The sequence below is a fragment of the Populus euphratica genome, unplaced genomic scaffold (genome assembly GCF_000495115.2).
Source record: "Populus euphratica unplaced genomic scaffold, PopEup_1.0 scaffold278.1, whole genome shotgun sequence".
Classification (NCBI taxonomy): domain Eukaryota; kingdom Viridiplantae; phylum Streptophyta; class Magnoliopsida; order Malpighiales; family Salicaceae; genus Populus; species Populus euphratica.
The window spans coordinates 326,228-340,149 of NW_011500113.1; the positions used below are offsets into that span (position 1 = coordinate 326,228).

General features: G+C 33.9%; 1 protein-coding gene across 1 annotated transcript; it reads left to right on the top strand.

Annotated features, from left to right (window-relative positions):
- The first annotated feature begins 2,407 nt into the window (after positions 1-2,407).
- Positions 2,408-11,373, top strand: LOC105109858 (protein arginine N-methyltransferase 1.5-like). Its single transcript, XM_011004712.1, has 23 exons — positions 2,408-2,781; positions 3,214-3,319; positions 3,446-3,555; positions 4,033-4,122; positions 4,233-4,298; positions 4,554-4,633; positions 4,726-4,801; positions 4,898-4,984; positions 5,437-5,521; positions 5,720-5,811; positions 5,947-5,982; positions 6,142-6,210; positions 6,510-6,575; positions 6,730-6,783; positions 6,864-6,938; positions 8,038-8,130; positions 8,227-8,330; positions 9,047-9,095; positions 9,181-9,267; positions 9,532-9,637; positions 10,324-10,411; positions 10,719-10,812; positions 10,980-11,373. Exons 1-23 carry the CDS (start codon positions 2,641-2,643, stop codon positions 11,061-11,063), a joined length of 1,938 nt encoding a protein of 645 aa, XP_011003014.1. The 5' UTR covers positions 2,408-2,640; the 3' UTR covers positions 11,064-11,373.
- The last annotated feature ends 2,549 nt before the right edge of the window (positions 11,374-13,922 follow it).

Here is a 13,922-nt window from a genome sequence, read left to right on the forward strand (position 1 = left end):
CTTTTCTTTTGTTTTTTTAGAAGATAATGAATAGTAAAATTATAGTATTTTTCAATTTGATCTCTAAACCTTTGGAACTTTGCAATAGAGCTCCCAATCAATCATAATATTTTGGATTCCTTGCAATTTCATCCTTGGCCTTCTTTGATTGGACCTTTAAATTTTAGCATTTTTTACAATGTGGTTCTTGGTTTCAAATTTATTTTAATTAAGCTGCTAATTATACAAATTAGCTTTTGTAATTTTTAATTGTGTTTATAATATTTCAATCTTTGTGAATTGATTTGAATTAGACCTTCAAATTTGATTTTTCTTTAATTAAGTCCTTGATTAAATAAAAAATCATTAGAAGTTTAATTAAGTCCTTAAACTTAATTAATTCTTTCAATTTTTTCTTAATTGACTTTAAACTTAGTTTTTATTTTAATCAAGTCCTTAATTAAATCTATTAAACCTGTTAGAAGTTTAATTAAGTACTTAAACTTAATTAATTCTTCTAATTTTGGATTTCAACCTCAACTTTCTTTCCGTTAAGTCTTTATTCAACTTGTTTTGTCAAAATATCACAATTCGAGTATTCTTCTATCTTTTTGACATATTGTAACTCAAAAGTTTATCTTTTTGTGTCTCGAAAATATTTTTGGATTTTTAATTTCTATTTTTTTTGTATTTTTGAATAAAAGTGTATATTTTATAAAATAATTTTTGATCATCTAAAATTAGGTTATGACAAATTTGATAGATTAAAAAATAATAAGGGGTAAAATTGAAAAGAATTTATAACTTTATGGCTTATTCTAAAATAAAAAAAATCATAATCAAAATGATAGGACTAGATATGAAGGAAAAAGAAATTGAAGGGGTTGTTCTAAAAGTTTTTAGGGGAGATGCAAAATCTTAAGAGGAAAGAGAGAAGAAGAAGGAAAAAAAAAGGAGAAATGATCATCAACGCCAAACCAGAGACGCTTCTGGTACACAAGCTCACCATTGTATAAGGGCGGCAAGATATTCAAAATGTTGCCTCAAAAGGTGGCGTGGTGTGTGGTAGTTGAACGACCTCACATGTATTGCTTGAATAACACGGGGGCTATTCACACATTTAAGATTAATTTTCTAGTATACCATATAAAGCTTTGTTTGATATGAAATTTTCTGCTCATTACGCCGTTACCTTAAACCGAAACAGCCTGATCTGACCAAACTTGTTATAATGGAAGAATTCTATTAATATGAAATTTCATGGTATAAGTTTAAAAAGCATTCCCTTATAGCCTGAACCACGTGAAAGCTGGCCCTCCTTAATCTTAGTCGTATTTGATTTAGAATTCTTCTCCCTCTCACTGGAACCACCTTAATGAAACCTTGACTTCGTTAAAAGCACATGCCAATAAGTTTTTTTAAAATAATATTTAATATATGTTTATTACAATAATACCTTTAAGCAACGTCCAAAACTACAACAAAACCAATTACAATAATACTTTTTATGAGAGAATTATACATACATATATATAACAACATCAAAGTAATTGCACTATTCTAAAAAAAATAAAAAGACTAAAACACCCCTAAATAAAAGGCATTAGATTTTTTTATTCAAGGTCAAAGTAGTAATTTTATCATGCCAAAAAAAAAGAAAAACAAATGATATATCTATAACCCCATGCAATATGTTAAAGATAACTATGTCATAGTAAAAAACAACTCTTCCTCGACACCTAGTTCAATAATTTTTTTTAAGGATAAAATTATAATAATACTATTAAAATGAATAATTTAAGTCTTGTTGCATGGTAAATTTGCTAAGAGATTTTTTTTTATTAATTAGCATCGATAATAATCGTAATAGTATTAGTATTAATAGTAGTAAACATAATAACAATAATAAAAAAGGAGCAATATCAACAATTATAACAACAATAATAATACCAACAATGATAATAATAACAATAATAATAAACATTATTACACTTTTATAAAAAAAAATATAAACCCACAATATAACACGACCTTATCTCAATTTATCCTATATCCAATTGTATGGTGTTGCCAGCATTCTTTAACTTTAAACAACTCAATAAAAACTTCTTAATAACAACTACGGACCCTCCAAAAAATAATATTACGACGACGTCGTTCCAAAACTGATAAAACTATAAAAGACCCCAATCAATTATTAAAACAATCTAATTAATTGCAGCTTACTCATGAGTCATAGCCCAAGGTCGGTCAAATCAATGGCTGCCTTTTCTTTGCTCGTTATCAATGGTTTGGGCCTTTACATGGAATGGCCCAAGGAGCCCCGATCGAGTATAAGTAAGAAAAATAAAAAATAAAAAATTAAAAAACAAAAAACAATAGGAAGCCCCGATCGAGTATAAGTAAGAAAAATTAAAAATTAAAAAACAAAAAACAATAGTAGAATATAATAATGGTCTTGTTGGTTGTGGTGGCGGTGGCTGCCATTACGGTTCTTTTAATTATTGAAATTGAAAAGTTTTAAGTTCAAAAAACCCTACTAGAACCCTAACTAAATAGTATATAGTCCACTCTTTTTGGTCTGCAATACACAAGTTGCATTTGCAGTAATAGTAAGAGGAGTAGTTGAGCAGCGGGAGGAGAAAAGAAGAAGCAGCAAAAATGCCGCTGGGTGAAAAAGCAGGATTTGAAAAGAGCCAATCTCGATACTGTGGAGTGGAGACAGAGTTCAACGATGACTTTCCTCAGCTTCTCAATTTTAACCTCTCTACTGGCTCCTTCGATTTCGTTGTAGCTCCCCTGGTTCGTCCTTTTCCTTTCTTTTTATTTTTATTTTTTTAATATAATATAACACAATTTGATTTCTGGTGGCCAGTTAGCCATTCACATATCTCCTTTTTCCCCCTCTTATTATTTGTGTGAATGGTAGTAGGCTCAATATTGATGTTCTGGCAGCCTTTCCTTTCGCCTTTTTCACAGTTGCAGTCTGCAGCATTATTCTTATTGCTGCTTCTATTCCTAGGCTACGCTACCCTACTCTAGGCTTGGCTTCCAACATTAACGTCTTATAGTTATACTTTTATTGTTATTAAGCTCTTGCTTATATTGTGAATATATGATTTTAGCAGCCAATTATTCAATTTGATCTATATATCTGTATTTTGTGAGGTCATTTGACGTTATTGCATAGTATTTGTGATTATATCTATGCAACCTGGTTGGTGGCTGGCACAGATGAATCCCACATATCGGCCCAGCTTGTTGGAAAAAGATGGGGTTCTTCCATTTGCTGCATCAGACCTTGTTTTGAGTCCTTCCCAGTGGAGCAGTCATGTTGTCGGTATCAACTCTTCTAGACCGCATTTTAATTCTGCACTTTGCTTCGTTTTTTTTTTTTTTTTAAATTTTCATGGCATGCATCCCTTCTAACTCTCTGTCTCATGTCTGAATTCTTGTTTTTTCTCAGGAAAAATTAGTTCTTGGATTGACTTGGATTCAGAGGACGAAGCACTTCGGATGGATTCCGAAACCACATTGAAACAAGAAATAGCGTGGGCTAATCATCTTTCTGTACAGGTGAATTTCAATCCTGCAATTTAAACTGTTTCCTTACTTTATTCTTCTAAAGTTACTATGTATTTCAGTTGCCACTACCCTCATATGGCACAACTTTGTCTGGAAAATTGTGGAGAAACCAAAAACTTGATTAAAAATCAAACCCTTTTCTGTTCCATGTCAATAAGAAGGCAGTCATAGGAGGTGTATCAGCATACAGAAATTAGTTTGTTCAACACAAATTTTGATGTTGATACCTCTTCTGTTCAGCATCTTCAATAGTTGTCTTCTTTCCACTTTTGTCTGTCCTAGAGAAAACAAAAGGCACAGGTTGTTGCACTTTTCCAGTGTACCCCATCATGCAACATTTATCCCCTTCCTGGTTTTCATTCATCTTTAATGTTTGTGCTGTGGTAGTTTTTTGTGCTCTAGATATGGTTCTTTGAGAAAAACCATTTTAAGAGCTTATGGTGTCAAGGCTCTCATTGTCTGCTGCAGGCATGCATTCTTCCTCCTCCCAAGGGTGCATCCTGTGCGAATTATGCCAGGTGTGTAAATCAGATTTTGCAGGGCCTAAACAATATGCAGGTACCTTTCTTCATTCAAATCAATAACTCAATATTTTTTCCTTGATTAGTGATTTCATTTCTGTTCTCTTTTTGGTCATTGTCTCTATTCTTATTACTTCTTTAATAAAGTTGTGGCTTAGGATTCCTCTGGTGAAGACTGATGAAGATGCTATGGATGCGAACTCTACTAGTTTTGTAAGTGACTTCCCTTTCCATTTTGCCTTTTTCTTTCAATTTATTAGATCTATAATATTTATTCCAAGTCAAAATGGTAAGATACACACACACACACACACACACACAATTGTACCTGGTCTTAAAATCTTCAAAGCACAATGATTTGACTTGGTTGAAATAAATTTTAATGGTGGTCTAATGGGATTATTTTCATTGAAAACTTAATAGAACATTTTATGTTGCTCAACTTCTTTTTCTTTTTTTCATGCACAGATTGATTCCTGGGAATTATGGAATTCATTTCGTCTTCTCTGTGAACATCATGGGCAGCTGTCCATTGCACTTGATATCTTGTTAGTCTAATCTCTCTTGCATTATTTTTTAATGGTTGCCAGTTTTTTCACCAACTTTATTTGATTAATGATAATAATTGCATGTTCTCTAGGAGTTCCCTGCCTTCAGTGAACTCACTTGGCCGTTGGTTTGGAGAAACTGTTGCTGCAGCCATAATCAATACGGATGTGAGTATATTTTGATATCTATACTGTAAACTAATTGATTGCATGCTGCTCCTGTAACCATGTGGGTTTTAAATGGAGCTTTGTTTAATTTACCAGTCCTTCCTAACAAATGGACGGGGTTACCCATGCCTGTCAAAGCGCCATCAGAAACTGATTACTGGGTTCTTTAACCATTCAATACAGGTATATAAAGAATTTTTTCTTGGCTCCATTGCTCATATGAATTTTTTTCTTACTGTCTTTTGACAAGTTCTAATATTTCTCTCTCCATGCTGAGTAGCAGTATATTTTACAATAGTTTACTTGGTATATCTCACAAGTGATTTGAGTGTTTCATCTCGTACTCTTGCACATCAATTTTAATTCTCTGAATCAAGTTTCAGATATGGTCATATTATGGATGACCTGGTATGATTGATCTTAAGGTGATCGGTATTAGGAAACTTACACATATTTTACTTGTTGCATAGGAAGAACAACTTTTACTTGGAAACCTTATGAGACACATATTCCAGTGTATTCTGTTGTTATATTTTGATTTTGCTTGTATAAATTGCTATTATTGGTCACAGATATTACAAATAATTGCCAGCATGCAAATTTACTAACCATAGTCCTCGGAAATATCTTTTCAGATTGTAATTTCTGGCAAACCTGCACACAGTATTCCCAGACCAAGTTCAGATTTAGCAGCCAATAATTTTGATAATAATGGTGAAAGTAAGTTACTGTAAGTTTTACTGTTGGTTTTTAAGTTGTGTACATGTCTATGATTGCCACTGTTATGCTTATTTGATTGTGAATGTACTTCCTGAACATCCCTCTTTATATATAATAATCACTCTTATTTATGTGTGCGTGCATAAACACTTATGTTTTTCAATAGTAGACAGCCTTAGTCCATGCTTCTGTTTATAGGTCCACAAAGACATCCCCTCAGGCCATATTTGGACTATGTTGGCTTTCTCTTCCAAAGGATGGATTCCCTTCCCGAGCAAGAACGTTTTGAAGTAAATTGCTTTCTCTTGTGCTTTCACACACGCTAACACACCCCATTCCAAATCATTTTCCCTGTTAGATAGGGATGATTACTTTCTTTTCTTCCCATGCTATTTTTTTTAAACTGCTTTAATCTCTTATGCCAGCTTGGTTACAGGGATTTCCTACAGTCTCCGTTGCAGGTGAGCTTTTCCATCACAGCATCTAGTCTTATCTCATTGTCTAAATATTCTTTCTCAATGTATTTTTGCTCAAAGTCAAGTCTTTGCACTGCTGTTCTTTTTGGTGGCTTCTTGCATTGTCCTCAAGTAACTATTGGGTGCATCTGCTTCTGAATTCAGCCTCTCATGGATAATCTAGAAGCCCAAACATATGAGACATTTGAGAGAGACTCAATGAAATACATCCAGGTATGATTAATATTAAATTTGCATCTGTTTGTCTTCACACACACACACACACACACACATATGGTAAGACATGCTGTGGGATGCAGTTGAAATAGTCACCATCTTTGGATATTCAATCATGGACAAGTACAGGCTTAATGTACTGAATTGATTGTCACTGCAGAGATTAAAACCTAGAGATTGAATTGGGTTATAAATATTCCAATTGATAAATGGGTCAAAGATAAAAGCTTTAATATAGTATCCATCTCCAGATTATCAGATGTGATAATTTTATATCACATGCTTGTATTTTGTAGTACCAAAGGGCAATCAGTAAAGCTTTGCTGGATAGGGTCCCTGATGACAAAGCAAGTGCAACCACTGTAAGCTACCATTTGCCTTTTCACATTCTATTTTGGCTGACAGCCCACTTCTATTTTGTTGGTGTTTATCTTCTTGTACCACATTTATTACCAAATGAAGATGATGTAGTTGTGATGCTAAGACATGATTTATGCATTTGTAAATTTTGGTCAGGTACTGATGGTTGTTGGAGCAGGACGTGGACCTCTTGTGAGGGCATCGTTGCAGGTGTTTTCCTATGCCATCTGCAACTTGTAACCTGTGGTTGTTTTTATTTGTGTCTCATTCTTCACTTTAATTGCTTACAGGCAGCTGAAGAAACTGGATGTAAGCTGAAAATTTATGCCGTGGAGAAAAATCCCAATGCAGTTGTCACACTTCATGTGAGTTCCAATGGTAGTTATTATGTCTTAGATTATGTTTACCAAAAATATTATGCTTGCTTGTGCAAACTGTTGTACATTATAGGGGTGTTCAAAAAAACTGATCAACCAATTAAATAGAAAAAACCAAAAAAAATTTAACTAAAAAAACCAAACCGAGAAAAAACTGAAAAAACCTACTTAAAAACCAAAAAAATCACTCTGTTTGGTTTCAGAAAGCTGAAACCAATTGAACTGGACCAAACCGAATCGGCTCAAACCAAATTTGAGCCCAAAAAAGGGGTATAAATAGTTTACTTAACCTGACCCTAAACCATATTTTCCCATTTTCCTTTGACAGCAGCTGCCCCTTCCCTTCCAATCTCTCTCTCTCTCTCTCTTGTTCTCCCTGTTCTTTTTCCTTTGACAGAGAGTAGCAGACCCGATCCATTTTTCCCCACCACTTGTTCCCCTCCTCTCACTATCTTCCTTTACTCGTAGCCCAGCATTTCTAGTGCTGATGTGATTATGCTTGACTTAGGCTTTGGCTTGCCTATTTTAAACCTTATCTCAACATGCGTTTTTCTTTTCTTTTGTATTGTTTTAGACTTGATCTTACTACTTGAGTAAGGGTCCTTTTAAGAGTCCAGACTTGATCTCCCCTTTCTTTAGCTTGATTTTCTGACTTATTCTTTTAAGAGTCCAACATTATGGTTTCCCGATTTTTAATGCCAAAAACCGAACTTGACCGAACCAAACTGGTTCAGTTTGAACTGGTTTTTGGTTCGGTCCAGGTCATGTTCTCAAGAAATATCATTTCCTGGTTTGGTTGGATTTTTTGACCAAAACCAGACCAAACCGGACTGTGAACACCCCTAGATTATGTTTACCAAAAATATTATGCTTGCCTGTGCAAACTGTTGTACAATATCAACTTGGACATTCATTATACGAGTCTAGAGGATCCCTCAGGGATTGAACTACAACAGATCCAATCCAGTTTACAGTTCAGAGATCCAATCCAGTTTACAGTTCAGACATGTGTAAACACATGTGCTTTTTTAATCATATTTCTCTAATATCTTGGATCTCAGAGGTAACATGGTATTTGTTGCAACAGAGCTTGGTTAAGTTAGAAGGGTGGGAAGATATCGTTACGATAATTTCTTGTGATATGCGTTTCTGGGATGCTCCTGAAAAAGCTGATATCTTGGTATGTGATTAGTTTGTGGTTAATGTGTTGGGCATATCGTTCTGGATGTTAATGACTACCTGCTCATGTACGTGCCTTCTTTTGATTGCTTTCCAGGTTAGTGAATTACTGGGCTCTTTTGGTGACAATGAGCTATCACCTGAACGCCTTGATGGTGCCCAAAGGTTCTTGAAGCAAGATGGAATCTCAATACCATCATCGTATGTAAAATCTTTTTTGTTGAACTGTTTTGAAACTTGTTCTTCTAATGTATTTTACAAAGTTATGGTGAATTATCTGTTGCCTATGTGTTTATGTTCATCACATATGTAGGTTAGATAGAACAATTGGAAGTTATTGGCCTGAATAAGTGATCTTTCTACCTGGCCCCCCTAGGACCTCATTGATGCCAATTCATTCTGTGCATGTTTATCTTGACATGTTATCATCAGTTTATTGAGCAGCATAAAATGATACATTGATCTGTGTAAATTTCCAGGCTCAGATTGTAATCTGTTGTGATGAACATTTCACTTGATCAATAGTTAATCCTGCCCATTTTGGGGTAGAAGGGGCTTTTCTGTTGGTGTGCCTTATGGATCTTCTCCAAGTTGATGTCAAATATAAGTTGGCCATGGGAACATACATGGGAATTTTTCTCCCAGGACCTTGTAATCACTTACAGAAAAGACAAGGTTTCTCAGCCAAAACCAGACCATTATATGACATAATTCTTATTCTAAGCCAGGTCCTCTTTTTGACCACAATGCCTTATATCTGTTTAATACCTAGCAGTTACATCCTTAAACATTATACATTGATGTTCCTTGAAATATATTTAGAATCTTGGTTTGGCAGCCAACATGAAGATTACTTTGGGAATTTAATTATAAATTGTGAAGTGCAATGCTTCTTGATCCAAAATTTTCTTTTCCAGGTACACTAGTTTTATCCAACCACTGACAGCTGCCAAGCTATATAATGATGTATGTCCTTTGGATTTTTTCCTCTGTTCTTTTCCTGTTTCTACTGGAATAATGTTATTGGTTTTTTCCTTTTCTTTTTGTGCAGGTTAAGTCGCACAAAGATCTTGTACACTTTGAGACTGCATATGTTGTCAAAATGCATAATATAGCAAGGCTCACCCCTTCCCAACCTGTAAGTCACTTCACAGCATGCTAATTGATATCTGGGCACTGTTTAGGTTCATGTCTTTGTGGAATCGGAGTGGCTAATCCACTGCATTGCATGCTAGGCCTTTTATCTGATCAGTTCTTGATTCTTAGCAATTAATGAATTCTTAGGCGATGATTAATCAAGCAAATTATGTATTTTGTGCATTGTTCTTTCTGATCTTTCTTCAGCTGATAAAACATTTCGATCAAATGGTTTAAGCTACTGATGTATTCTTTTTCTGCACAGGTCTTTACATTTACTCACCCGGATTACTCAAACAAAAAAAGCAATCAACGCTACAAAAGGTTGCAGTTTGAGATACCAAGTGACACTGGATCAGCTATGGTGCATGGTATGCTGTAACCAAGTCATTCCTATTTTGTGCGTAAAGTTTTTACTGTTAGATAGTGTTACCAGTTGATTACCATTTCTGGAATCTTGACTTCTACTCCTAATTTGATTTGCTGTTGTTTGGAGTATGATCTTGAAACTCTTGACAAGTTAGAAATTGGACATTGTAGGAGAACACTGAATTTTGATAGATCCATGCCTAACTTAATCAAAGTTAAGAACACACGTGTATGAATTTGAGTGTGCACATTATTGAAATGTGGTACAGAAATAACTAAATGCAATGGAGATTCCACTTTGCTTAGTAGCTGAAGATCTCATGCAAATAGTTTGAGGAAAGATTGGATCAACACAAGGTTAGTCAAAATATATCATGAAATGGAGAACCATGGTATGGAAATAACTAATTGCAATGGAGGTTCAACTTTCTTAGTAGTGAAGATCCCAGGTTAGTTAAAATATATCAGGAATATAGAACCAGCTAGGCAGTTGGGACTTTTAAAACTTAAACTGTAGACCATCATATAACTCCACTATTGTGCTCAGTTCGAGGTTCAATCATCCTCTGGTATCCTATTGAAAGTTGACTCTCTTCTACAAACAAGTTACTTCTTGCAACCTTTTGAGATGAGTTAGTTCGGAGTATTGTTTCTTGGAAGCCAAAATTGTATTTTCCTTTTTGCACAGGATTTGCTGGCTATTTTGATGCAGAGCTTTACAAAGATGTTCATCTTGGCATTGAACCATCAATGGCGACACCAAACATGTTCAGCTGGTATAACATTTGATTTTGTGCATGAATTACTCATCCACAGTTCATAAGTTCAATGAGTATATATGGATTGGGCGTTCCTTTCACTGCCCCCCCTGCAATCATGATTTTTATATTCCCTTCTCTTATATTTCAAGATACCCACCTGTATTTTATGTGCTTGGTTGGCATTGCAAGTGTTGAAAGAATTCTAGTTAATTCAGCATGTATTAGCTTAATTTTTGGTTGTGATAACTGGCGAGGTCTAAAATATGAGAACACGAACGCGTGCCTGAATATTATTGTGAACGGGTGATTGTCTATTTACCAGGTTTGCAATATTCTTCCCTCTTAGGACACCAGTTTGCGTAAAGCCTGGTTCTCCTTTGGAAGTACATTTTTGGCGATGTTGTGGTTCTTCTAAGGTTAGTACCTAATTGGTTTCATAATTGCTGCTTTTATTATGATTATTATTTGTGTACATACAGCTTTTTTACTGCTTAGCATGGAGTAGTGTATAAAGAATCTCTTAGTTATATCCTTGTTAGCAGATGGATCCATCTTGATGCTCGAAATGATCTATTTGATGCAGGTTTGGTATGAATGGTGTGTGGCATCTCCTAACTCATCAGCTATTCACAACAGCAATGGTCGTTCATACTGGGTTGGTCTCTAGGGTTTTCCTAAATTTTATGGAAGCATTTATTATAGTCATGAAGGGCGGGTACCCATGCAATACCGCGGACAGGAACGATGTCAGTCATTCTAGGAGGACGATGAATTCTGGGTCGACTAGATGTAAGACTATGTTAATTGTGCTGCCCTTGTGCAAGAGCCGGTGAAATATACTTAGATCCCTATTCAAGCGAGTCGTTGTGCAAGTTACTGGCTGTCAAATATAGCATTTAAAGAAATTCCAGATTTTTTTTTTTTTAACATGCCACAACATTTTTGGGGAATGAATGCAGCAAATGGATTTTCACAAATTATTTTAATTGACCGCACAAACTAATTAGACCTGCTTATGGGCTCTGTTGTTTTTTCTTGGCCTGGTAGTTTATTCGGGCTGCATCTTTAGCTGTTGTCCTACGGACATGACCTTTGAGACTTGGCAAAGCTAGGCCCCATCGAGTCTTTCAAGCTCGAACCGGCCTGTTGGACAATCAATTGAGTGCTTTGTAGAAGAGATTATTAACTGCCCTACCTGCACATTTGTGCATGCATGAGCATTTTTCTTCTCTGTTTCAAGACGAGATCCAGTGAGCTTTAGACCATCCAATGGTTTGAACCCGAGATTTTTAAATGAAACCCTATCTTATAGGAACTCAAATCTTAATGACTGGATTGTGCGTTCAACGCAAAGTGCCAAGACTGGTAGCCCCCGTTGAGTTTGAGTCGAGGTAGCATCCATCGGATTTGAAATTTCAATTGTAATCTCGCATCCAGTTGATTTTTAACATTGAAAACATTTGAAGAGCTTGGCCGAGAACCCATTTGCGAAATTTGGCTGCTCCGGGTGACTGATGAACAACCGTCATTACCAATAGAATTAATCATTTTAAAAAAGATAACACACTTTTACTAAGATTTTGAATTAAAATTCAGAGCTAAACCATGTCAAAATCTAAAACTAAATCAAGCATTTATTTTGAATTAAATAACACTTTAGATGTCATATCTTGAAGTTTTAGCAAAAAAAACTTGTATAATATAAGTAATCTCTTGCCATCATCATTATATCAGAAAAGATTACTAATAGTATGGAAGCATAAAATAATGACAAAAAAAATTAAATATATAAAATAATAACTTGTGCCAACTTTTTCTTCTTGGAGATTTGTTCAAAAGCTGGTAAAAGTTAAATGACATAACAACCAAATACAAGGATGTCACTAAAAGTCATTGTTGCCTTGTTCTAAGCAAATTCAATCATTTTAAATTAATTGCAAAGATTGTAAGAGATAATAAATTTATAAAGTTGGATCATATTATATATAATCTATGCACATTGGTGGAACACAAGATGAATTTTTGGAGGGGTCATGCTATGTATTTTCAAGTGTTGACAACTTTTTTATGTAAACATTAATTAAAAGTTGCTTGAAAATGTTAAATTCAATTTTAATTAAAAGAAATTCAAAAAAAAAAAACTACATCCAAAAACAAAATAGAATTTAGTTTTGTATATTATAACTACAATTGCAAAATTATTCCATCTTAATTTTTTTTTTTAAATTACATCATTATTTACATGAATAGTTATGGATAATAGTAACGAGTGGAAAGGAGTACATATCCTTTCCTATGTACTCCTTTCCACTCGTTATCATTATCCATAACTATTCATGTATATCTTTTAATCAATCAATAATGGATAAATTTTGTAATGTATGAATACATTACAAGCACTTAAAAGAGTAAAATGTTACAATTTTATATTTAAAATAAACAGATGAAATCCATTTTCATTAATATAACTTTACCATAATAATATAATAATCTCCATAATTCAACAAATATGTTTATTACAATCTTCCAAGAAGTAGCATAAATATCATAAAATATCAATGTCCTATAGCTAGTAAAATTCTTACAATTAAAATAATTTATTATGTCAACCTAGTTTCGAAGATAACCTAAAAAAACTAACTACAGTCAACCCATGTTAACTTGTTAAATTCATAACATGATAGAAAACAAGTTGAAATAATTTATAAATTTCAATTCCCAGCCAACCCAATATTGAAATATAAAAGTAAAAATAAATCAATTAAAAAAGGTCATAGAAAACAACTTGAGTCAACCCGAGTTAATCTATCAAATTTGTAATCTGAGTTATAAGATGAAGATAACCTAAAAAAAGCAAACCAAAAAAATTATAAAATCTAATTTCTAATTAACCCAATGTTGAAAGACAACTAAGAAAAAAAACAATTAAAAATATGAGAAAAAACTCAAGGTAACTGAGTTTTAAGTAAAGTATGCTGTCAGTGTCGATCAAGACTGAATCAGATAACTTCATTCATAAACTCCCATTTCATTTTTAAGTCACATTGGTCAGCCATTCAAAATAAGTTTTATCCTTGTCTGCTATTGCTGTCAGTACTGTAGCTTCAAATGAAAAAGCCAAGGCTTTAAAATTTTCTATTTTATATGAATATGACATTTTTTTTAATGATAATATGACATGTAATCCAAAATACATATGATTCTTCTCGTCAAACTTAGTTTGACCTTCTTGCCCCTTTACTTTAAGATAAATGTGGAATTATTTTGTGATATTAGTCTATATATTTACACTATGATTCACTGTTGTAATCAGTTTCTTGATAATAAAGTTTTTCAAAAGCAAATGGTGTACAAGTTGTTCTGGATTTTGGCATTCATACTTGTGGGAGTATATCATCCAGGGTCAACTGTTGGTGTTTGTGGAGAAAGAATTCCAATGACGATATTAACATTATAGTTAATAACAATAAGATTTTTAGTCAAGTCTGGCTATCCAGATCAATGTTGAGAGATTTGCATCCCATAC